At 42.9% G+C, this 25,179-nt stretch overlaps 1 protein-coding gene and 1 pseudogene across 3 annotated transcripts in view; both read left to right on the forward strand.

The window, feature by feature from the left end:
* The window catches only part of DIXDC1 (DIX domain containing 1), a 76,911-nt gene that overhangs the window by 3,010 nt on the left and 48,722 nt on the right, over positions 1 to 25,179 (forward strand). Inside the window, exon 1 of one of the 3 annotated variants that reach the window (XM_060103928.1) lies at positions 6,771 to 7,197. The exons of 1 other annotated variant lie outside the window; for it this stretch is intronic. In XM_060103928.1, coding sequence (XP_059959911.1) covers positions 7,138 to 7,197 — 60 coding nt within the window. In that variant the 5' untranslated portion in view covers positions 6,771 to 7,137. Of the gene's footprint in view, positions 1 to 6,770; positions 7,198 to 25,179 lie in introns of those variants that run through there. One more of the 3 variants, XM_060103926.1, reaches the window with a different exon arrangement.
* On the forward strand, positions 19,375 to 19,587 carry LOC132494403 (NADH dehydrogenase [ubiquinone] 1 alpha subcomplex subunit 1-like; annotated as a pseudogene).

Consider the following 25,179-nt stretch of genomic DNA (forward strand, 5'->3'; position numbering starts at 1 on the left):
TCTCTGGGTATATACCCAGTAGTGGGTTTGCTGGGTCATATGGTAATTCTATTTTTTGTTTTTTAAGGAACCTCCATACTGTTCTCCATAGTGGCTCTATCAATTTACATTCCCACCAAAGTGCAAGAGCGTTCCCTTTTCTCCACACCCTCTCCAGCATTTGTTGTATGTAGATTTTCTGATGATGCCCATTCTAACTGGTGTGAGGTGATACCTCATTGTAGTTTTGATTTGCATTTCTCTAATAATTAGTGATGTTGAGCAGCTTTTCATGTGCTTCTTGGCCATCTGTATGTACTCTTTAGAGAAATGTCTATATAGCTCTTCTGCCCATTTTTTGATTGGGTTGTTTTTTTTTTAATATTGAGCTGCATGACCTGTTTATATATTTTGGAGATTAATCCTTTGTCCATTGATTCGTTTGCAAATATTTTTTCCCACTCTGAGGGTTGTCTTTTCGTCTTGTTTATAGTTTCCTTTGCTTTGCAAAAGCTTTTAGGTTTCATTAGGTCCCATTTGTTTATTTTTGTTTTTATTTCCATTACTCTAGGAGGTGGATCAAAAAAGATCTTCCTGTGATTTATGTCAAAGAGTGTTCTTCCTATGTTTTCCTCTAAGAGTTTTATGGTGTCCGGTCTTACATTTAGGTCTCTAATCCATTTTGAGTTTATTTTTGTGTATGGTGTTAGGGAGTGTTCTAATTTCATTCTTTTACATGTAGGTGTCCAGTTTTCCCAGCACCACTTATTGAAGAGACTATCTTTTCTCGATTGTATATCCTTGCTTCCTTTGTCATAGATTAGTTGACCATAGGTGCATGAATTTATCTCTGGACTTTCTATCCTGTTCCATTGATCTATATTTCTGTTTTTGTGCCAGTACCATATTGTCTTGATTACTATAGCTTTGTAGTATAGTCTGAAGTCAGGGAGTCTGATTCCTCCAGCTCCGTTTTTTTCCCTCAAGACTGCTTTGGCTATTTGGGGTCTTTCGTGTCTCCATAAAAATTTTAAGATTTTTGGTTTAGTTATGTAAAAATGCCATTGGTAACTTGATAGGGATTGCATTGAATCTGTAGATTGCTTTGGGTAATATAGTCATTTTCACAATATTGATTCTTCCAATCCAAGAACATGGTATATCTCTCCATCTGTTGGTATCATATTTAATTTCTTTCAACAGTGTCCTATAGTTTTCTGCATACAGGTCTTTTGTCTCCCTAGGTAGGTTTATTCCTAGGTATTTTATTCTTCTTGTTATGGCTGTCAATTTCTTCACCATTCCTTTGTTGTTGGACTTTTAGATTCCCCTCCCTTCCTTGTAAATAACTAATTGACTTTCTCATTTAAGACTTTTTTCCCTCAGGATAGAGTTCCAGAAGTAGAATGCTAGGTCAAAGGATGTGAACATTTTAAGTAATAAGTTACTTTTTAAAAGAAGAATTGCAGTGTCAGATTTTGTATACATCCTTCAGAAGGCAGAGGGACGTCAGTTGGGAGATAGGAAGGTCCTTGGTAGAAATCTGGCTACCTCTTGCAACGAGACCCAGGGTCCTGCAGAAAGATTATTTCATGGTAGTATATTATGAATGGCCGTCCAGAGACATGGGGGCATTTACAGGTGTTTTTATTTAGAGAAACTCAGGGTCACTTCCAAAATATCCACCAGATGGTGCTAGTCCTAATCTAATTTTTACCCACAGGATAGTGGGTAGATAATGTTTGAAATGTGAATATAAAAAAATCATGTAGAATATATTTGCATATCCGCTTTGGTACAGTTTATATTAAGCACTAGCATCTGGTGACTACTTGGGCAGCATCCTACTCTAGTCTCACACCATTCTGTCTCTTTTTTCCTTTTTCTCCCCACTCAGTCTGTCACAATCACCCAGTACACCCTGTCCCCACATACTTATATTGGATTCTCTGTTTTACTAGTCTTCCTTTTTCTATTCTTTCTTTTAGTCTTGTTTCTTGCCCTTCTGTGTGTGTGTGTATTTATGTGTAACTGTGACTTCTTGAAGTTTTTGCTAAAAGAATAGGACCTGCTGTATATAATAGGTGCTCAGTATACATTTAATATATGTTTAATGAAAGACTGCATTGGTGAAGAAGAGGAAAGTATAGATGAATACCAGAAATCATTTATATTTGTCTTGGAAATGCAGTAAAAGAGATAAAAAATCACATTCCTAAATTAACTATAAAGTGCTAAATGATGTAGTATATAGCATGCTATCACTTCTGAATTTTAAGGAGAAGAAGCCAATATTTATTGAGCATCTACCATATGCCATGAAATATTCTTGGTTCTAGAGATAAATCAGTAACAAAACATACAAAACTCCCTGCCCTTATGCAGCTTACATTCTGGGCAGAAGGGAGGCTGACGATAAACAAGTAAACAAGTAAATATTAGAGTATGCAAGATGGTGATGAATGTTAGGAAGGAAAGTAAAAATAAACCAGGCAAAGAAGTTTGGGAGTGCTGAGGTGAGGAGGTGGTATCATTTTTTTTTTTTTTTTTTTTGCGGCACGCGGGCCTCTCACTGCTGTGGCCTCTCCCGTTGCGAAGCACAGGCTTCGGACACGCAGGATCAGCGGCCATGGCTCACGGGCCCAGCCGCTCCGCGGCATGTGGGATCTTCCCGGACCAGGGCACGAACCTGTGTCCCCTGCATCGGCAGGCGGACTCTCAACCACTGCACCACCAGGGAAGCCCGAGGTGGTATCATTTTAAGTTGAGTGGTCAGAGAAGGCCAAACAGAATAAACACATTTGGGCGGAGGCTTGAAAGAAGAGCAGGGATGCACCATGGGTTATCTGAGAGGTGGGTGTTCCAGACAGATTATGATCAGATCTGTCTTGATTTTAACAAACTCAGGAGTGGTCAGAGGAGTTCCATGAGGAAGTGGAACTTAAACTAGGCATAGTGAAGATTTGAGTAGCAGAAGTGAGGGGCATTCTAGGCAGAGGGATAGTCATGAAGGTATAGCGGTGAAAATGAGCCCTGTGAATCTATGAAATGGTGAAAAGCCTGCAAACTGAGCATAGGCAGTGAGGGGGGAGGCCTTAAGAGCTGGGCATGAGGAATTTATATCTGACATGCTAGGAGAAGGGAGTGTTTGAAGACATTTGAGCAGTTGAACAGCAAGATGAATGTGTTGCCTAAGGAAGATTAAGGGATGCAGACTAGCAGAAAAGCCTGGAGACAAAAGAGCAGTTTAGGAGCCAGGACACGTTTGGGACCTTTGCCGGTAGACGTGAACCCTTTTGTGTATATGTATTTATGGTGATGTCTCTGAAGATAAATGCAATAGAAATTGTAAACATATGTTACTGCCAAGGAACTTGCTAATGTGAGAAAACAGAAAAAGACTAAGAAATTACTTCAGAGAGTCATTTAAAAGATTTCCATTGACAATTTTAATTATTTGTTTATTCAAACTTCCTTTCTGCTTCCTTATAGTCATTAATGATTGCCCATAATAGATGTGTTAAATTTTACATAGGTGTGAATTTCACACTTCTTAGTTCTCTGCAGGGAGAAGTCACAGTCAATATTTTCACCAAATGACAGTTTTGTTTGAGGTTCAAAGTCTTACTTAGGCTAACATGTTATTATCTGTATTAATAGAAGTGGTGAATCAGTTTGCCAGTGTTTCCTCCATTGGCTCATTCTTTCATTCAACTAAAAACATATGCTGAGTTCCTTCTATGCTGTAACATCATATAAAAATATTGCATAATGATTAAGAACTTGGACTTTGGCTTCACCGCTTAGTAGCTATGGGGTTGGGGCAAATTACCCTCCAGATCTCTCTTTCTGCATATGTAAAGTGAGGACAATAAAAAGAACCTACTGATTGTGGTAACTGTGACCATCACATGAGCTAATGTATGTAAGTGCTGAGTACAGGGCTTGGCCCATAGTAAGAGCTCAATTTTGATATTATTACTTTTGTAGATAGATATTTGGGTAGCTTATAGTTGGTGAGGAAAGTATCTGCCTTTATTGTTTTTTTTAAATTTTATTTTATTGAAGGATAGTTGATTTACAGTGTGCTAATTTCTGCTGTACAGCAGTGATTCAGTTATACGTATATATACATTCTTTTTCATATTCTTTTCTGTTATGGTTTATCACAGGATATTGAATATAGTTCCCTGTGCCATACAGTAGGATCTTGTTTATCCATTGCCTTTATTGTTAAAGTAATGCAGGACTGAGGAAGCTTGGTATAATTTCAGAAACCAGGCAGCATGACAGAGATATGTAGAAAGCAGCTTGCTTGGACTCTTTGCCTCTCCTCCAGGCAGAGTGAATAACAAGCCTGTAGCGGTGGGAGTGGTTCCAGCTACCGGGACTGGCTTGCAGTTTTCCCTGGCTCGGGCACTACAGGATGTGGATCATTGTCCTAGTTATGCCTAGGTCATTTAGCTAACCCACTGATTCTCCCAGCTCTTGTGTTGCTATCACAATAGGGTGAGATGGAGAGGATAGAAGGAATAGTAAATGTTAGTGCTGCTTAGAGCTAAAGCTTGATTCTTTACCTGGGTCTCTTTCTAAGTCAGACCATGATAAGTATGGTGAACATATGTTTTGAGAAAAAAAAAATTGGGATTATCTGGTCCCACAAGAATTTTTTGCTTTTTCCAAGTCTGAGAGGCAGACTCTATGTGAACATATTATAATTTTTGGAACATTCCAGTAGTTGTGTGGGGACAATGGACCAGAATATTTTGGAATTGTACTACCTGAATTTAAATGAATTAATATTAAATGCCATGTCAATTTTAGTTCCAAACTTGCATTTGCCACATTTCAAGTTTTCATTAGCCACATGTGGTTCGTGGCCACTGGACTGGACAGCACAGATATGGAACATTTCCACCATCACACAAAGTTCTATTGGATACTCCTGCTGTAGAATATGTGGTTGGTATTATTATAGACTTCCAAGGAATAGTAGTCTTGGATCATACGCCCTATAATAGATCTTGTATCTATTTACCACAATTCTCTCTAATTCCTCCAGCATAGGGCAAACAGCATGGTACTGGGCCTCAGAGGCCTTTGGTTCAGATCTTAGCTCTTGTACTGACTTGCTAAGTGATTGTGAGCACCTCTTGCTAGCCTTGGTTCCTTCATCTGTGAGATGAGAGAGTTGGGCCAGATGAGATCTTTTTTTGGAGCTTTAAAATTCAGTGATTTAATGTCTTTTCCTAGGAATATTGAGTTCACAGGTCCTACTTTGATAAATAGCTTGTTGTTTGAGAAACAGTGACCTCTTGGCATAGATAACTGTCAGCAGGACCTCCCTCTGATGTCTCAATATTTTATTCTGTAACCAAAGCATGATGGGCTGTCAACCAATCAGAATCCTCTATCTGGGGATCCACCAACTGGGTGTTCTGGACTTGCATCACTAAGTATGTAGATGTGTTGCATACAACTTTATACTCTTGGAAGTTTCACAATTCTCTTTAAAAGGGGCCTTGTTGCATTAACATGGGTTAGTGACTCAACTGAGGGTGTTACACCATGAACTGTGGTGGCCGCGAGGGGAGTTCTTGGCAACCAAATTCCCCATCTAGAGGATAAAGGACAGTGGTCTTCTGACTTGTGGGCTGTTCGGGTTCAGTCTGAGTTGGTGTCATGGCCTTAGCCAAAATTGAACCCACAGCATTCAACCAGCAGCAGCCACTTAACACCTCGGCTGACTTCTGCTTCCTCTTTGCTGTGGTCAGAGGGAGGTGTGTCTTTTCTCTTTGTGTTTAGCAGCTTTAGACGTTCAGGCAGATGTGGCTAGTTCCAGCTGCTTCGGATAAGGATTTTCTTCTTTTCTAGTGACCTGAGGAGGAGGTCAATTAGGTTGAACAAGAGCCATGACTGACTTTTCTTCCTAAGGTACTAACGGGATTTGGGGAGGGAATCTGGGCCTTTTGCAAAATCACCAGTGTAGAGTCCTAGCTCCTCAAATAGCCTCTGTCACTGTCCAGCTGCGTCCTTGAGTGAGGCCTGACCTTCTGCGCGCCTTAACACTGTGGAAACCCTTCTGCCCATCTGGGATCACGAGGTGTAACATAATATGGGCGTTCCTTCAGCTTCCAGTTTTCCTATAGAGACAAGTGTGCACTGAGAGAAAAGATGATTAATATTTTTAAAAATAAATATGACTGTGACTGGAATAACTAAAAACAGGGGGATAGCTCTCTGTGTCCCTTGAGGAAGCTTTTCCTAACCCTTTCAAAAGTACCAGGACATTTTGCAGTTAAACCCATTTCCATTAAAACCCATTTAATTAATTTAAAACTCATTTAAAATATGGGTTTTACATTTTAGCAGTCATTTGAAAAAGAAAGACAGGTTTTTTGGTAAAACCTTGTTCCTCCTTGGTTCACCCTTGATGTTTCTGTTGTGATCCTGTGATTGGTTTAGTACTATTTTATTAAACGTACCCTGATACCATCAATAACTAAAGCTCTCTCTATCCTCTGTTTGTGTCTTTCCTTTCTGTTTCCCCTTCTTTAGCCTAACTTCACTGTCCAGGCCCCATGTGGAAAAAGGTTGCTATTTTCAGCTGGTCTGGGGGGAAAAAAAAATCTTATGATTCACTCCCCTTCCTACTCACCTTGTGGTGGGGCACTTGAGGCCTTAAGTCATCAGAACTTGTGTGTGTCTGTGTGTGTGCGTGTGTGTGTGTGTGTGTGCGCGCGCGCACAGCACATGCACACGCCGGCAGGCCAGCCTGGTGTGTCTGTGTGTGTGCAGCGTACGCACACACGCCCATCCCCCGGCCCGGTGTGTGAGAGTGTGCGTGTGTGTGCGCGCCGCGGGGCTCTCCTTGACGCACGCCGGGCAGGGGGGCCCCAGCCAGCGCCCCTCCGCTGGGTGCGCGCCCAGTAGTTTCTATAGGAACCGCGACAGCGCCCGGGCCCCTCCTGCGGAGCCCGGGTGCGAGCATGCCCAGTGGAAGCCGCTAGTTTGGCCCGGGTCGAGGTTTCCAGTAAGTGGCATGCGGGACTCCGGAGACATCCCAATGAGCTGAGCCGAGAGTCTTTGTGTGCACAGGGAGAAGGAGGCGGTGGCCGCCGGGCCCGGAGACCCCGCCCCGGGGGCCCGGCAGGAACAATGCTAGCCTGCCTAACCCGGGGGAACTTACTGGACGTCCTGCAGGAGGGCTTCAATGAGGTAACTGTCCGCTTCTCCCACACCCCAGCTCCCCTGCCCTAGCGGCTCCCGCCTAACCTCTGGGAGGGGTCCTCTTCTGCCCCCATCCTCACCGGGACCCCAGAACAATCCCCCCACAGAGCCCTAAGGAGGCTAAGGTGGTGGGTACGGTACAGACGAGCCTGGTGAAATCAAAAGGGCCGACCTCTTCCAGCTGAGCTGGGCGATGACCTTCCCTGGTAGCTTGCCTGAGCCCAGAAGACAGGACCACAAATTCAGAGGTCATCTCCTTCCAGAAGAAGTGGTCTCCTCTCTCCCCAGGCTTTGCCCTAAGGAAATCCCCAGGAAGCCTGTGAATATATGGCAAAGGAGCTCATTCTGTTTCAGGAGCTAAGTGGGTGAGCCAAGGGAGGGTAGGGTGTCATTGCATTGGTAGAAAGTTTGAGAGGGGGCAGGGTGAGTAGGTGGTCCACAGGAAGTGCCCTCTTCATGTTCACATCTCTTTCTAAATCTAGGTAGTACATTTCTCCACACCCCCGGGTGTGATTGGCAGACAGGACCTAGGAGGAGAGAGAGGTTTCTGGGCCCAATTCAGGGGAGCGGTGTTTGTTCCTTTCTGTGTGAGAGTGGGAAACTGGGGCGTCAATCTGACAGGCAGTATGGGCTAGGGCTGGCGGGGAGTCTTTTTCTCTTCACTGTTTTCTCTCAGAATTTTGTTATTTATTCCATTTTCCTCTCTTGTGACCCCGGACATTCTGGTTTAGGACCTTTGCCCCTTGCAATTTGCTCCATATGTCTTCCATTGCTTCTGCACCCCACCCCTTGGGTTGCCTTATCCCGGCATCCAGGGAGACGCCTACGAGGAGAGCTGGACTGTTAGTTGTGTCTTTCTTCCTTTCTCCCTCTCCCTCTCTTCCCTTTATGTCGCTCTTTCTTAAGTTTAAGGTTTTTTAAAGTGTGTTTTTTGTTAAGCAGTTAACATATGAATACATTCTCTTCTTAAATATGAACACTGCAGGCAAGACCGAGTGCCTTGGCCACCCCTGACATCCTGGCCTTTTCCCCGGAGGTAACCATTCTCATGAATTTGTGTATAAGCTTTTCTTTCTACATCTGCACTACAGACTCTTTCCTTAATTCCTGTTTTTAATTAAGAAGCTCTGCAGCCTGACCTGCCTCAGATCCTTCCCCAGTCCTGGCCCCAGTGCCCCAGCCTTTTTCCTGACACAGAGAGGAAAGCTGCACAAATGCTGTCCCAACCTAACCAACTGAGACAGAATTTTCCTTTGGCTGAGGCGTGTCACAGCCTTCGCTGAAGGGTAGAGCTTGTGTCCCATCTGCACTGCGCGGGTCCTCATCTTTGCATCATTCCCCTTTGAACACATGGAAGGGGATTGTTAACAAAGAGCTACAGTCTGAGAGTTGAAACACAGACGAGCCAGGAAGCCACCTTTGTGAGTGCTTCCAGTATTCTTTTTTCACTGTCTGCCTTTGGGCCTCCCCTGGTCTTGAGCCTCATAGAAGCTCCTTAGGCCATGTTATGGTCTCCCATTTTTGTCAGTCAGTCCCCAGGGACCAGGTTCCACTGTCTTATTAGGAAGAGGAAACCTGCACAGAGTGAGTCCTAGTCTTTGCCTACTGCTCATTTCACCTCCAAACCTTTCAGCTGAAGAGCCAGGTAAACCGAGAGGCTAGACTGTCTTTTTCTTTTTCACGCTTTGGTGCTTCCATAAATGTCTCCTGACACCCAATTCTTTTTTTTTTTTTTGCGGTACTCGGGTCTCTCACTATCGTGGCCTCTCCCGTTGCGGAGCACAGGCTCCGGACGCGCAAGCTCAGCGGCCATGGCTCACGGGCCCAGCCGCTCCGCGGCATGTGGGATCCTCCCGGACCGGGGCACGAACCCGTGTCCCCTGCATCGGCAGGCGGACTCTCAACCACTGCGCCACCAGGGAAGCCCGACACCCAATTCTTATAAAATATAAGGGTAAAGGAGAGTGGGAGAGTTTTCTTTCTGTGGTGGTAACAGAGTCTTCATAAAAACAACAGACAACTTTATAATTAGTTCATCTTTAGAATAATGCAGTAATGCCTCTCTTCCCTCTCTGACATTTGATTTTTCTACCCATCTTGTAAACTTCCCTCCATGCCCTCCACAGGCTAATGTACAGTTTACTCCCTTCTCTTAGTAGATTTGAACTCTGATAGCCAATAGGCACTTTCGGTTTCTCTGAGAAATTGACATCATCTAAATAACAGTCATGTTTAATCTCAATAATTCCTTACAGTTTAAATAATTCTTTCATATACATAATAAATTATATTAAACAATGCTTTTCTCATATGGGATCACACAAAGTGCTACTGAATAATGGTACAGTTGGTCATTTCAGAGTCAGTGGGACCCTGTTTGACCTATTCCAGCCTCTAGGGTTGCTTAATAGATCCAGTAATGTTCAGTCTCTTTCATTAGAGTCATGTGAAAAGGGTGTAAAGAGGGACTTAAAAGCTAATGTCAGAATACACTTCAATTTCTCTGAGAAACTCTTCCTCCTGGGGCTAAGAATACCACACACGTACCCAGTCATCTCCTGGGAATGAGCCAAGCATATCTGAACCTGTTCTTTATCACCCAGATGCTTTATAGGTCTATGTGGTTAGGGCTGTGACCTCATTCTCTATGGCAGAGAAAACTGCCACAGGAAATGAAGCTATGGCCCTAATTGGTTAATTATAAGGGAACGCTGCAGCAATGAAACTGCCCTCTGGATCAAGGCTTCCCTCTACCCACTGTTGGCTTCTGTTCTCAGTCCAGTTGCCACTCTGGATGCCTATGCACATCAGAATTTTCTTCTCCCACCTTCCTTTCTTTCTTCTACCACCTGTCTTCTTCCACCTTCCTGGCCTCCACACACCTAACAAATTACTCACAGGATTGATCCATGTCAGAGCAATTGCTTTCATTGATATGGCAAATCTGCATTGTGAATTATCCACAAGTTTTGGCCACTGCCTCATTTTGTAGCTTACCCTGGCTGTCACTCCCTGTCTCCTATGTTCTGGGCCTGGCCAGGCTTTCTATCGGTCAGAATTTCCCCATTCTGCTTCTGCCTCAAAGCTATTTATTCGTTTTCTCTGCCTCTTGGTATTGATGTTGTTATATGAGTATCGTCTTTGATTCACGTGCCAGTGTTTTTTTCTGGGGGCTGAACTTTCTTTTAAAAAAGACTTTGGTGCTTGTGTTGAAAGGTTTTGACAGACCTGAGACTACAATATGGTTTGGCCAGTAAGCATTCATTCATTTAGTTATTTAGTTCATTGTTGGGCGAGGGGATAGAAAAAATAATTGAAAAACACCTGGTCCCTGCTTGCAATGAATTTATAGGGAGAGAGATTTATAGTTGTACTGAAAAAACCATATAGGGTGCTTAATGTGCTAAGTGTCATAAAAGAGGTAGTGTTTTGGGGAGATCAAAGAGATATCTTCCAGTTAATGATATCATGAAAAGCACCAAATATTTACCAACCTACCTGAACACTGAGGCCAGACTTTTTTTCCTGCTCATTTGGTAAACATGCATGCAAACAATCGATAGACAGTCACTGAATTACTGTGCTTACCAGGCACTGTGCCAAGCTCTGGAAATAGAAGGCAAATAACATAGAATCTGTGCCCAACTGGCACTCACAGGCCAGTGAAAATAGAGCAAATGTTCAGAGTGGAAACTTGGGAAAATTCTGACAAAACAGAAATCTTGCTTGTCAGGCAGAGCCAGCTTGTGCCTGGCTGTAGTGTAGTGGCCTGAGGGACTGGAAGTTGTGGGAATGATTTATTAAAATGCTGGTTGACAGGAAATCAGTTCTCTGAGCCTTAACCTTTTAAACAGATGACTTGGAAGACTTTCCCTACAATTTTCCCTCCACCTAGAAAAATAGAAATGTAAATCCCACATTGAGAGTCATCTGCCTGGCAGGCCCTGAGAAATATAGGAAGGGCTTTTTGTGGTGTCATGCCCGTAAGGGGGACACAGAATGAGTGAGGAAGGGGACTGGCAAGTGGAGCAGCTGCAGGACACATCTCTCCTAAGTGCCCCATGCCTTCCATGGAGGAGGATTTGCAGCATGGGCCAATCGGAGGCCCTCAGTCATTTCCACAATGAATTCCTCTGTGATTTACTATAGAAATTAAAGGCCCGTTAAGTCTTCAGCGTAGCAGAGCACCACATCCCTAGCCTTCTTTTTTCTCTCCTGACTGATTTCTGCTCTCCTCACCCAGGCTCCTTGGCTTTGTTCCCACAGGAGTCAACGCCAGCTCAACAGATGCTCCCTGGCAGCAAGCTGTCAGGCAGTTTTATGTTCCTTGTGGTGAGTGATGGCCTGGCCAGGCATGTGGATCAGTGATAGGGTGCTGTTTGCCAGGTGCCACTCCCCCAGGCAGTTCAGAGAGGCTGGGGAGCACTGGAAGTGCTTCGGCCGCCTTGACTGGCCTTGTTGTCTAAGCTGTGTTGGAACCAAAGATTCCAACTAACGTTTTCCTGAGTGTATTTCCTTATTTGTTATCTCCAAACCAGGCCCCCTTTGAGTGGTCACGGACATAACCTTCAGTGGTGAGGTATGGTAAGGGGGTAGGGAACCAATCCGAAAGGCCCTTACGGTGGGCTCCATGCTCTATTTCTATAAGGGACACTCGTAGACCATACAGCGATACTTCATTCATCCATTCACATGCATTTTTTGAGCACTTACCTTGTAACAGGTACTCATGAAGGAACAGAGTGTTTGTTGAACTCATAGTTAATGGACATTTTAAAATAAGGTTAGGAGATGGTATCTTTTCAGATTTCATCATATCATTATTCTTTGACCACTGGGCTGAACAGGAATACAAAGAGCTCTGCCCATACAGGGAAGAAGACATTTAATGATATTTTTACTTACTAACTTTATTTTTAAGTGTTTCCCATCAGGTTCAATGAATAGCTTTTCCTGGTTCAGTAAAAGCCTCAAAGAGTTAATAGAAAAGAAATACAATATTGCATTCTTTTACTGGGAGAATTTAGGCCAGTAATAACTCAAGGTTTCCAAAACTCCTGCCTTCCTCTCAGTTTCTCAGCAATGTCTCCACCCGCATCTCATCTTCTGCAGCTGGTGGGTCTCAGAGTTCTAAACAGTCATCTGGTTTCAGTGTAGAACTGATTTCCTTCCTGAGCCATTCAGGTCTCCTCCTGAACTCTCTCTCCAGCGCACCACAAAAGCCCGATGCTTTTCGTGTTTGTCTTTCTTGCTTGCCAGCAGGGAGCCATAAAGCCAACTCCTTGGATGTTTCTCCACTGGGAACACTAGGTATCACAGACTTCCCTGGTGAAGTCCAGTCAGTGCTTTTGCAACTCTAATGGCATAAGTCCCCTGCAGGAATTCTCTTTGACCTAGAGGCTTAGAGTAGATTGAGAGCAGAGGCTGGGTTTACAGACTTGTTTGGAAGGAAGTTCAGGTCCCAAAGAAAAACAGAATGAAAGTTACATTTGGTGCCAATAAAGCTTTCTTGCACAAAGGAAGAATGTGGACAGAATTGTCTATTCTGGAAGAGTTTTATCTCATATTCTTGTTCGGTTTTGCAGTGACCTGGAGGAAGCTGATGGAGATACCCCCAGCTGCCCCCTGGTATTACCACTGCTCTCACAGCTTTAGTGGTCCAGTCTCATCAACCCAAAATCCTGCTCACACACTTTTGACTATTGCTATGTCTACTTTTCCTCCCCCTGAGGCCTGACTCAGATTGTCATAAAAACTCTGTCTTTCTTGACTTCTGGATTACACAGGCATCCTTCTAGCTTCCCCAGAACAAATTAGAGATGTTAATCCTGGACTGAGATTAGTTCTTTGCTGCCACTGACATTGTCTGTTTATTGTCTTGTTTCCTTTATTAGTTGGGTTGTAAAGTGCCAAGAACCCATCTTGAAATGGCAGAGAGAGAAAGTGGAATTTACTGACTCATGGAATCCAAGGAAAGGCTGAAAAAAACTAAACCATGGAAAGGGCAAGGATTGGGCTGTGTCCCAGAAACAATGAAAATAAAGAGCTCAAAACACTGGCAGGATCTCTCCCTCTGCTCTCTGTCTCTTATCTCTGGTTCTTTCTGTGGGTAGCTCTGTTCCTTCTCACTACAAATGACTTTTCTCCCAGGTGGGCAACATGGCTTATGGCAACATCCAACTTTTATATCTTACAACTTTGTCAGAGACAGAGAGAGAAAACTGATTCTATTCCTAAATGCCAGATCAAAAAATTCCAGGGATTGGCTGGATTTGACCAATCAACTCAGCTAGACCAGTCACCTGTGGCCAGTAGATGGGGTTACATGATACCAGCTGGTCCTGGGGCCCACCACTGTTTTTGCAGAGGGGGCATGTTTCTAGAGAAGGGAATTATTGTGAGCTGGGCAGCTACCCCAAGAGCTGTGAGCTACAACACCCCCAGGGGCCTGATTTGAACCTGACTGTGGTCCTACTGTGCTTCTCCAGCTGCTGTTGGAAACAGATCAAGAACTGGGGGCATGTTCAAGATATATTTCTTAATAACCAAGATACTTTCATATTTTGGAACCTGTTGCATCTTGTCTTCACTGAATAATAGACTTACAAAATGACAGTGCTAGAAGGAAACAAAATGCAGTGCTTTTTTCCCAGCTGCTGAAAGAAGCCCTAAGGAGTTATTTCAGATGTCTGGGGGTCTGGGTTGGGGGTGGGTGGAGGTAGAGAATAAGAAAGTAAGTGAACTGACCTGTGGATTCCCACCCCAGCCCTAACAGAGAAGCTCTGCTTTTCCCTATTCTACATATCTGGATTTCATAGAAGTTATAATTTGAAAAAAGATTATGAAGCAAAAAGGAGGAGGAGGAAAATAAAAATAAAACTTCTAGTCCAACACCCCAGAGGGTAACAGCCTCTTACATAAAGCACTTGTTATTTCATCTGCTGCAGGAGCAGCTGTAGTCAGCTGTAAAACCTAGCAGCAGAGCTACTCAGGGCCTGGGCTTGCACCCCAGGCCTCTTTTAAGATAAACATCTTTGTGGGGAAGGAAAGTGGGTGGTGTGGCTGGTCCTCATAAGTGTCTACTTTGTCCTTCAAATCAATTTTTTTCAGAGCCAGCAGCAGGCATTTATAGCAAGAACTAGGTCTTGCCTGCCCCCTAGGTGAGAAGTACAGGAATCTTCAAGTCAAAGAGGAGACAAACTGAGGCTCGGTTTAGTGGTTGGCTCCCAAGTTAGATTTAAAGCGAGAGGCCGTGGACTTCCCTGGTGGCGCAGTGGTTGAGAGTCCGCCTGCTGATGCAGGGGATGCAGGTTCCTGCCCCGGTCCGGGGGGATCCCGCGTGCCGCGGGGCGTCTGGGCACGTGGGCCGTGGCCGCTGGGCCTGCGTGTCCGGAGCCTGTGCTCTGCAACAAGAGGGGCCGCAGCAGTGAGAGGCCCGCGTACCGCAAAAAAAAAAAAAAAAAAAAAAAAAGTGAGAGGCCGAGACCTGAAGTCAATGTGACCCTTAACCTGTGGACAAGAATAGTCCCACGCAGGCATGAATCTCTGATCTCTTTGTTAGATGCCACTTAACAGATCAACATGCAGACATAGTAGTGACATGACAAAGGCCTTTCTTCAACTAAAATTTTTTATCAATGATTGCACTGAAGACATGCTTATCAGTTTTTAAAATCACATGACTCTGGGCAGAGTAGTAAATATCCTCAGGATTTAACCATCTACCACTCTCCTGGAGTGACTTCAGGATCCATGATGAAGACAGTTCCAGCCTTGCAATTCCTTGACTGTCCCCACTGCGATGATTTTTCCCCCTCTTTGCCACTTCACTAAGGCCACGTACTGAGGCCACATCCTGCATCTTATTCCACAGAATTGCCCTACCCCTGAAATCGTGAACTCTGAAACTCCACTCGGTGCTCAAAGCCCCAATTTCCACACTCCTCCATTCCCATGAAGCTTATTTTCAATCGCATCAAGTTCTCTTCTCCTTACTCTTCTCCATCTTCTCAGTTTATCAGCCTTCATTTAGTTTCTTCTCCCAGGTGCAGATTCCACGATCAATCCCTTCAAATACACTCTCATCACCATCCTCACTTCCTTTGCCTTAACGATCTCTGCCTCTCCTCTGACCATTTCTGGTCCTACATTAGCCTATTTCTGGTTTCCTCCACTCAGGGCCCAGGCCTGCTGAGCACATCTAGAGGAAACACAGAACCTTGCGGATTGATTCAGTTACAAAATTATGATTTCCAGCCCCAGCTGAGTCCTTGGTGCTGCCAGGAAATCTTTAGCTCTTTCCAGCTTCCCACAGGGTCCCTTTCCTGAAGCCTCCGTCACTCTCCCTGTCCCTTTCACTCTCAACAGGTAGACCTGCCTACTTTATAATGGATAGAGGGGTATTTGGATTTGAGCTCCTTCAGCTGCCGTCTTCCCCACCTCCCCGTCTCCCCACAGAGGTACCTAGTCCTGCCTCTCATCATCATCAGAGGAAGCGGCCCTCTTCCCTCCTCATTCATGCTCCTCCCCTTGTATCTGTTTCTGCTTCACTAACCCCTCATCTCAGCCTGCAAATATCCTTTCATCCTAAAAAACCCTCATTCCTTCCCACCTTCCTCGCCAGCAAATACCCTCTCTCCTCCTCTCACCATTTCTGTTTTCCTCCTTCCTGAGGTCTTCTCAGTTCACTGCCATCTGACTTTTCACCCCACCGTGCATGCTATCAGTGACCAAAGCCTCTTAAATGTAAATGAAATGGGTTTTCCAGTCCTCAGCCTGACTTTTCTATAGAATTTGAACTTCTTGACCACCCTCCTTAACATTCTCTGGTCCTGGATTCCCATATAACACTTTCTCTTGATTCTTCGCCTGTCCCTCTGATTGCATGTTCTAAAATAAATTTTTTTTTTGGCCACGCTGCGAGGCTTTCAGGATCTCAGTTCCCCAGCCAGGGATTGAACCCGATCCCCTGCAGTGAAAGCCCAGAATCATAACCACTAGGCCACCAGGGGACTCCCTAAAAGAATTTTTTTTGCTGCTCACTTCACTTGCCCCTTTGATGTTGATATACCCCAGCCTCTGACCTGAGCATTCCCTCCTTTTCTCTCATTGTATGCTCTCTTTGCTATAGTAGAAATAATACATTCTTTGGAGTAAGATGGAGTGGATTCAGATTCCATTTTCACCACTTATCAGCACTATGATCTTGAGCAGTGTTTCCCATATGAAAAATGGGACTAATAATATCGATTTTAATGACTGGATATGATGATTAAAGGAGATAATGCATACAAAGAGCTTCATTTGGTGGCTGACAAGGGTGGGCACTCAGGGCATTTTCATTCTCTTCTTTCCCTCAGTGCCCTCTCTCTCCACTCCCTTTCCTGCCAAAATAACTTCTTATGGTTCACCTTACTTTTGGGGGTGTTGTAGATCCCAGGATTTGGAGTCAGCACGGGGTTGAGATACTTGTTCTACCACTTACCAGCCCTGTGACCCTGGGTTTGTTGTTGCTCTGAACCGTGGTTTCCACATCTGTAATATGGTAATAGTAGTTCCACATCTCTAATCAATGTGAAGGGGGGGATAAATATTTACATATTTGACCCTTGAACAACACGGGGGTTAGGGGTGCCAACCCTCCGCATAGTGGGAAAACTGCATATAACTTATAGTCAGCCCTTTGGAGGCCCACAGTCCCTCCACATCTGCATTAACTAGCCGCAGACATTATAGTACTGTCGTATTTACTCTTGAAAAAAATCTGTGTTGGGAATTCCCTGGCAGTCCAGTGGTTGAGACTCTGTGCTTTTGCTGCTGAGGACCCAACTTCGATCCCTGGTTGGGAAACTGGGATCCCACAAGCCACGCAGCACAGCGAAAAAAAAAAAAAAAAAAAAAAGTAAATCAATTATACTGCAATAAAAAAAAAAATAAAAAGGTTTAAAAAAAAAGAAAAATGTCTTTATAATTGGATGCACACTGTTCAAACCCATGTTGTTCAAGGGTCAACTGTATACATATATATATACACACACACATATATTTATATGAAAAGATGTTGGTTTAGTACCTAGCACAGTACCTGGCATGTAGTAAGTGCTCAGTAGATGGTGTTATTATCCCATTTGCACCTATGGCTATGTCTGTCACACACAGATGCTCTCAAACATCTCTCTCCCACCCCACGCCCATGTCCTGTGCTCTAGACCTGTATTTTGCCAGCTGGCCGTGGAACATCTCTACCCTGATGTTTTGCAAATGGCTCAGACTCTTGTTCAAAACTGAACTGTTTACTTTTCCCCAATACTTGCTCTTCATGTATTCTCTATCTCAATTAAAGCATCACCATCCATTCAGGTGTGACTTTTTGGACTCTCTCTTTTCGTCACTGCCTACCTCCTGTCAGTCATCTCTGACTTAATTCTGTAATTTGTCCTTTTCTAACTGTACTGCTTCGGTTTAGGCCTTCATCTTCTCTCGCTTGAATTATTGCCTGGATGCTGCTCTTTCTGTCCCATGTTCTGCTGTGTCCAGAGTGACCTTTCTAAGATACATGTCTCACCGTTTCACTCTCCTGTTCCCAAACTCCATGCTTTCCTGCTGAAGCTCTCTAGGCTTTAAGTCTAAGTTCTGGTAGGTCTTGTGCTGACCTATTTCTCCAAAATCATTGCCTGCCACTTACAGCTCTGCCCACACACTGATTTGTTAACTGGCTATTCCTCCAAGATACCATATGCCTTCAGGCTCTTCCTTTCTTTTTCTTTTCTTTCCTTTTTTTTTTTTTTATTACTGCTCACTAGGATACCCTTCTACTCTTCTCCAATTGGCAAATATCCTTAAAGAAGCAGACAAATGTCTTCTTTCCTCTTGATCTTTCCCTGATAGCCTCATCCTTCCAACCTGTTGCTCCTTCTGTGCATATATAGCGGGGTTTTTTTAACACTTCTCCATTGTTGCAGTAATCATTTTGTATTAGAGTTATTTATATGCCTGTAATCAGTGGGCCTGGCACAATGCCTGGCAATGCTGGTTGATTTGAATAAATGAATACATGAAATGACAGGGTCTGGAAGGATCTTGTGAGATGGGATCTAACCAGCTGAAATTTGTTAGAGGTAAATATGTGTCAAGAAGACCAGTTATACAAGAATGGAAATAGAGGAGACTGGCTTCACAGCAGAATGTGTTAAACATTTTTAGGGGTTTGGTTGATAGCACTGACTCAACTATGTGAGGCGGTAACAAAAAAAAAGAAGGAGAAGAAGAGGAGGAGGAGGAAGGGGAAGAGAAGGAGAAAAGAATGTGAAATATCTTGTCTGATTTTATAGCCAGAGTATTGTGTTTTGTTCTAGATATTATGGTTTTAGAGGGATTTAGGCCAGAATAGCAACAATTCTTGAAACCATTTGTAAATAGGATGATGAAGAAGAAAATAAACATGATGAGGAAGAAAAAAGGAGAAAGCACAAATATACAAAATAAGAAATGAGAATGGAGAAGTAATCCTTGAAACAGAAAAAACTGTAACAGTCTTTGCAGGTCTGTACAAATAAATTTTAAAACCTTGGTGAAGTTGATCATTTCTGAGGGAAATTCTGATTACTAAAATGGATAGAAATGGAATATTTAAACAGACCAATTTCTGTAGATGAAATAGAGAACCTTAATAAGGAACTATTCCTCAAAACAAGTACCAGGCAGAGATTATTTCACAGGGGAATTCTACCAAACCTCCACTCATCAGACAGTCCCAGTGTTCTACAGATGATGTCAGAGGATTGACAATAAGGAGAAACTTTGTGCTTCATTTTATGAATATATCTACATGGTAGTGCAGAAAAGAAAACTACAGACTAATATTACTTGTGAATACCCATGAAAAACTACAACAAATATAGTACTAATATAGCACTAGTAAATATTTTATTAGCCAACAAAATTCAACACCACACTAAAAATGTAATTATTATGATCAAGTAGGATTAACTCCAGGAATGCAAGGTAGGTTTATTATTAGGAAATCCACATATACCATATTAGATCTCAGGAAAAATAATCATAGAATTATCTCCATAAATGCTGACAAAACTTTCATCAAAATTTAACATCCGTTCCTTATAAAACCACTCAAGAAAATAAGACTTGCTTGGTAACGGCAGCAAGATGTGGTTCGAGATTCACTCTGGGATCGCCATCATGACCATGTGCTTGTTCATCCTGCAAAAGGCCACTGCACGCATCCACAGGTTCACTAACAGGGGCAAGGAAAAAATAGTTGCCCATTATTCATATCAGTAGAACTTGATGGAAAGAGCTAGGTGCATCTCTGGAGTTAATCGTTACTATGTGTTAAAGAGTTTGGAGAACATTGATTAAGGAAGCATTTTCCTGATGGATGAAAAATAACTCAGTTATGCTCGTCTACCTCTGCTAGAAGGTTATGCAGCGTATTGTGTAGCATGCCCTGTATTTTATAGTGTATGATAAAAATAAAACAAAAATGTAGGGACTTCCCTGGTGGCGCAGTGGTTAAGAATCCACCTGCCAGTGCAGGGGACGTGAGTCCCAGCTCTGGTCTGGGAAGATCCCACGTGCTGCGGAGCAACTAAGCCCGTGCACCACAACTACTGAGCATGTGCTCTAGAGCCCGTGCACCACAACTACAGGGCCTGTGCTCTAGAGCCTGCGAGCCACAACTACTGAGCCCATATGCCACAACTACTGAGCCCACATGCCACAACTACTGAAGCCCATACACCTAGAGCCCGTGCTCCGCAACAAGAAGCTAGAAGCTCGTACACTGCAATGAGAAGCTTGTGCACCACAATGAAGAGGAGCCCCTGCTTGCAGCAACTAGAGAAAGTCCGTGCGCAGCAACAAAGACCCAACACAGCCAAAAATAAATAAACAAACAAACAAAGCCCCAAAGAAGTAAAAAAAAAAAAACTTGATGGATTCTTTCTTAACATGATAATATATATATACATATATATATATATATATATATGTATACACACATACCTTATTCCTAAAAACCAGTCACTTTCTAAATTGGGAAACACTACAAGTATTTTCTCTAAGTCCAGAAACAGGGAAGGATGCCCACTATCTCCACTACTGGTCAACATTGTACCAGGGGTATTTAGAAATTGATTAGAGGCAGAAGGCTTAGTAAAGAAGTAAAACTATTTCTTTTTGTAGATGATATGACAGTAATCCTGGAAATCATTGAGAATTATTGATAAAACTCAAACAATAGAAGATAAGGTAACAGGATATAAAGTTAACCTACAGCTTTCACATACACAAAGAGTAACCAATTACAGAAAGTAATGGTAGAGAAAACCACATTTATAATCACAATAAAGAAGAATTGAATACTTAGAAATGAACTTAATAGGAAATGTATAAAACCTCCAAGAGGACAACTTTAAGACACTCCTGAAAGACATGTCTGAACCAATGGAAAGACACCCCCTATTCTTGAATAGGGTGATTCAACATCATAAAGGTAACAGTTCTGCTTATGTCAATTTATACATTTAATATAATCCCAGTAAAAATTCTGACAGGCTTTACGGAAGTTCATATGGGGAAATAAATTTGCGAGAATAGACAAGAAAACACTAAAAAGAGAAAAATTTCAAGAGGGAGGGACTAGTTGTACCAGATATTAAAATATACTATAAAGCCTCTACAAAGAAAACATTTTGGTACTGGTGCATGAATAAACAAATATACAAGTGATATAGAACACAAAGTCCAGAAATAGACCCAAACTATGGAAATTTAATATATGATAAAGGTGGCATCTCAAATCCCTGGGGTAAAGAGTGACTTTTTAGTAAATGGTGCTGGAACAACTGGGTAGCCATTTGAAAAAAGATAAATTGTATCTATATCTCATATCATACACAAGAATAAATTCCAAATGGATCAGGGACCTAAATGTAAACAATTTTGAAACCATATGAGAACTAGAAAAAAGCAGAGGTGAATTCTTCTTTCACCTCAGTGTAGGGAAAGGCTTTCTGACCATGACTCAAAATTCAGAGGCAATAAAATAAAATATCAGTAAATTTGATTATATAAAAATGAAAACCTTTTCATGGCCAAAAAACTACTATAAACCAAGTCAAAAGATGACTGACAAACTGGGAAATCTCTGCAACATGTGTCAAAGACAAAAGGGTAACATTCCTAATACATAAAGAACTTTTAAAAATGGAGGCACAAAGGACCAAAATCTTTGATAGAAAAATGGAAAAGAGATGTGAACAGACAGTCCATGTAGATATAAAATAGATATAAAAGATAAGAATATAAAATGAATTTTTTTTTGCTGTACGCGGGCCTCTCCCATTGCGGAGCACAGGCTCCGGACGCGCAGGCTCAGCGGCCATGGCTCACGGGCCCAGCCGCTCCATGGCATGTGGGATCTTCCTGGACCGGGGCATGAACCCGTGTCCCCTGCATCGGCAGGCAGAGTCTCAATCACTGCGCCACCAGGGAAGCCCCTAAAATGAATTCTTAAACCTACCAAAGGAGGTTCAAACTCATAACTAAAGAAATGAAGATTAAAACAGCACTGAGATACAATTTCTCACCTATCTATCACACTGGCAAAAATTTTAAAGTATGACATGTTCTGTTGGCGAGGCTGTGGGAAAATGAACTGTCATGCATTGCTGTTGGGAATGCAAATGGATACAACGCTTTTGGCAGGGATTTTGGCAATATATAATAAAGCTATCTACTTAATGTGCCTTTTTACCCAGCAATCTTCTTTGAATCTACCCTGAAGGTAGACCTCCATCAACATGAAAATACACATGCATAAGGTTACTCATTGCTGCAGCGTTTCTAATTGCAAAATATTGGAAAAAACCTGAATGCCCATATGTAGAAGAGTGGTTGAATAAATTATGGTATAGCCACATAATGGAGTACTATGTAGCTGTAAAATAAGGAAGATCTCTAGACCATTATGGGGTGATTTCCAGAATATATTAAGTGAATATTAATTGAAGTGAAGTGAAAAGTGCAGGTGTAAAAAGAATATCAATACTATGCTGTTTTTCACATAAGAAGAAAAGGGAAATAAGAAAATATACATCGGGGCTTCCCTGGTGGCGCAGTGGTTGAGAGTCCACCTGCCAATGCAGGATACACAGGTTCGAGCCCTGGTCTGGGAAGATCCCATATGACACGGAGCAGCTGGCCCTGTGAGCCACAGTTACTGAGCCTGCGCGTCTGGAGCCTATGCTCCGCAACAAGAGAGGCCGCGATAGTGAGAGGCCCGCGCACCGCGATGAGGAGTGGCCCCCACTTGCCACAACTAGAGAAAGCCCTCGCACAGAAACGAAGACCCAACGCAGCCATAAATAAATAAATAAATAATTTAAAAAAAGAAAATATACGTATCTTTTTTTCCCCAGATAACATAGGACGAATCCGATTGGTTACCTACAGGGGAGGATAGGAATGGGGTGGAAAGAATGGAGAAAAGGGAATGGAGTAGAAAGAATGTTGGAGGAGTGATGCTTCTGAATATATGTTTTTGTATAGCTCTGACTTTTAGAATCATGGTAATCTTTCTCCTACCCCAAAAATGAATAATTAAAATCCACCAAAACGTGAGGAGAACCCAAAATGGACCGTAAATTGTAAGAAATGTACCTAACCATATTGCAGTTAGTAACATAACCACACTGAAGTTGGTGGAAAGAAAAGAACTAACCTAAGTCACTTTGGAATCAGTATTTTTCACTTTGGAATCAGTATTTTGAGTGTACACTGTAAGGCCAAAGACAAAAAGAACTATATACAAATATTGTGTTCTGGTTAGTAAATTTGTTTTTCACAAGGTATGGATTAGCAAGTCAAACTATTTGATGTGTTTTCTAGGACTGCGGAAATGTTGGTAAATATACTGTGAGTAGAGTCAGATTTCTCACTGTGGGAGAAAGGAGTTACGTATAAGGAAAAGGGAAAAGAGAGATGAACCCTGTGGTGTTGGGCTGGAGGCGGGACCAGGATAATTCATGGTATGTCTCTCCATCTGTCTGTCAAGATAAGTAGATACAGATATGTGTGTATGTGTGTATACATACACATATTTCCTACTCTACTACCGAGAGGGCCCAGAATGTCACCCAAGTAGAATGAGTACACCTCATGCCCAAAGTTTGGATTCTAAAAACTGTTCTCCAATAAAAGGAGCCAGAATTGTTTTCTTTTGAGAAATAGCTGATTACAGAGCTGGGACAGAGAAAATACAAGATGAGGGGACTCTTTTAAAAATACAGGTTCTAATTCATTAGGGCTGGGGCACTGTTTGAGAGTCTGCATTTCCATTTTATTTATTTATTTATTTATTTTTTTGAAATTTGGGACCCAATTCAAGGGTCCCGCTATTCTTTTTAATTAATTAATTAATTAATTAATTGGTTGCATTGGCTCTTTGTTGCTGCGCGCAGTCTTTCTCTAGTTGTGGCTAGCGGGGGCTACTCTTTGTTGCAGTGCACAGGTTTCTCATTGTCGTGGCTTCTCTTGTTGCAGAGCACGGGCTCTAGGCACTCAGGCTTCAGTAGCTGTGGCATGTGGTCTCAGTAGTTGTGGCTTGCGGGCTCTAGAGCACAGGCTCAGTAGTTGTGGCGCACGGGCTTAGTTGCTCTGCGGCATGTGGGATCTTCCTAGACAAGGGCTCGAACCCGGGTTTCCTGCATTGGCAGGCGGATTCTTAACCACTGCGCCACCAGGGAAGCCCTCCATTTTATTTTATTTTTATTTTTTAATTTATTTTTGGCTGTATTGGGACTTCGTTGCTGCGCGTGGGCTTTCTCTAGTTGCAGTGAGTGGGGGCTACTCTTCATTGTGGTGCTCAGGCTTCTCATTGTGGTGGCTTCTCTTGCTGAGCAGCATGGACTCTGGGTGCGAGGGCTTCAGTAATTGTGGCATGTGGGCTCAGTAGTTGTGGCTCACTGGCTTAGTTGCTCCATGGCATGTGGGATCTTTCTGGACCAGGACTCGAACCCGTGTCCCCTGCATTGGCAGGCGGATTCTTAACCACTGTGCCACCAGGGAAGCCCTTATTTTATTTTATTTTATTTTATTCTATTCTATTCTATTTGAAGTATAGTTGTTTTGAAGTATAGTTGATTTACAGTGTTTTATGGGAGTGCATTTCTAACAGGCTCCTGGGTGATACTGATGCTGCTGGTCCAGGGAGCACACTTTGATTAGTAGAAAACTACTTACTGTAGATTATTACACAAGAGACTCAAACATTGGATGTGGTGGAAGAAGTGACTTCCATTCTAAGAGTTTTGGTGAGGTCATTTAAACCTCCGCGATGCATTAATTTAGGTGGCAGTGTGGTAGAGTGTAGAGTGGAAGGAGCACTGGCTTGGGAGTCAGGGTGAATTTCAAATGGTTTACAATCTGGGTGGCCTTGAATAATTTATTTCTCCTTTTTTGAGCCTCAGTTTCCAGTTAGCAAAATAGATACAGTAAAATATCCCTGGCAGGGGCTTCCCTGGTGGTGCAGTGGTTGAGAGTCCGCCTGCCGATGCAGGGGACACGGATTCATGCCCCGGTCCGGGAAGACCCCACATGCCGTGGAGCGGCTGGGCGCGTGAGCCATGGCCGCTGAGTCTGCGTGTCCGGAGCCGGTGCTCCGCAAGGGGAGAGGCCACAACAGTGAGAGGCCCGCGTACCGCAAAAAAAAAAAAAAAAAAAAAAAATATATATATATATATATATATATATATATATATATATATATATATATCCCTGGCAGATTAGCATTAGAGAAAATGTGTTTAAGGACCTAGCATAGCTCTTGACACAGCGTAGGTGTTCAGAAAAGTGGTGACAATTATTATGCTGTTGAATCCTCTTTATTGGAAGACCAGAGCTGTGATTAATGTGCATGAACATTACTGTTTGGAACCTCAAAGTAGTTTT

Source organism: Mesoplodon densirostris, chromosome 7, assembly GCF_025265405.1.
Source record: "Mesoplodon densirostris isolate mMesDen1 chromosome 7, mMesDen1 primary haplotype, whole genome shotgun sequence".
NCBI lineage: Eukaryota > Metazoa > Chordata > Mammalia > Artiodactyla > Ziphiidae > Mesoplodon > Mesoplodon densirostris.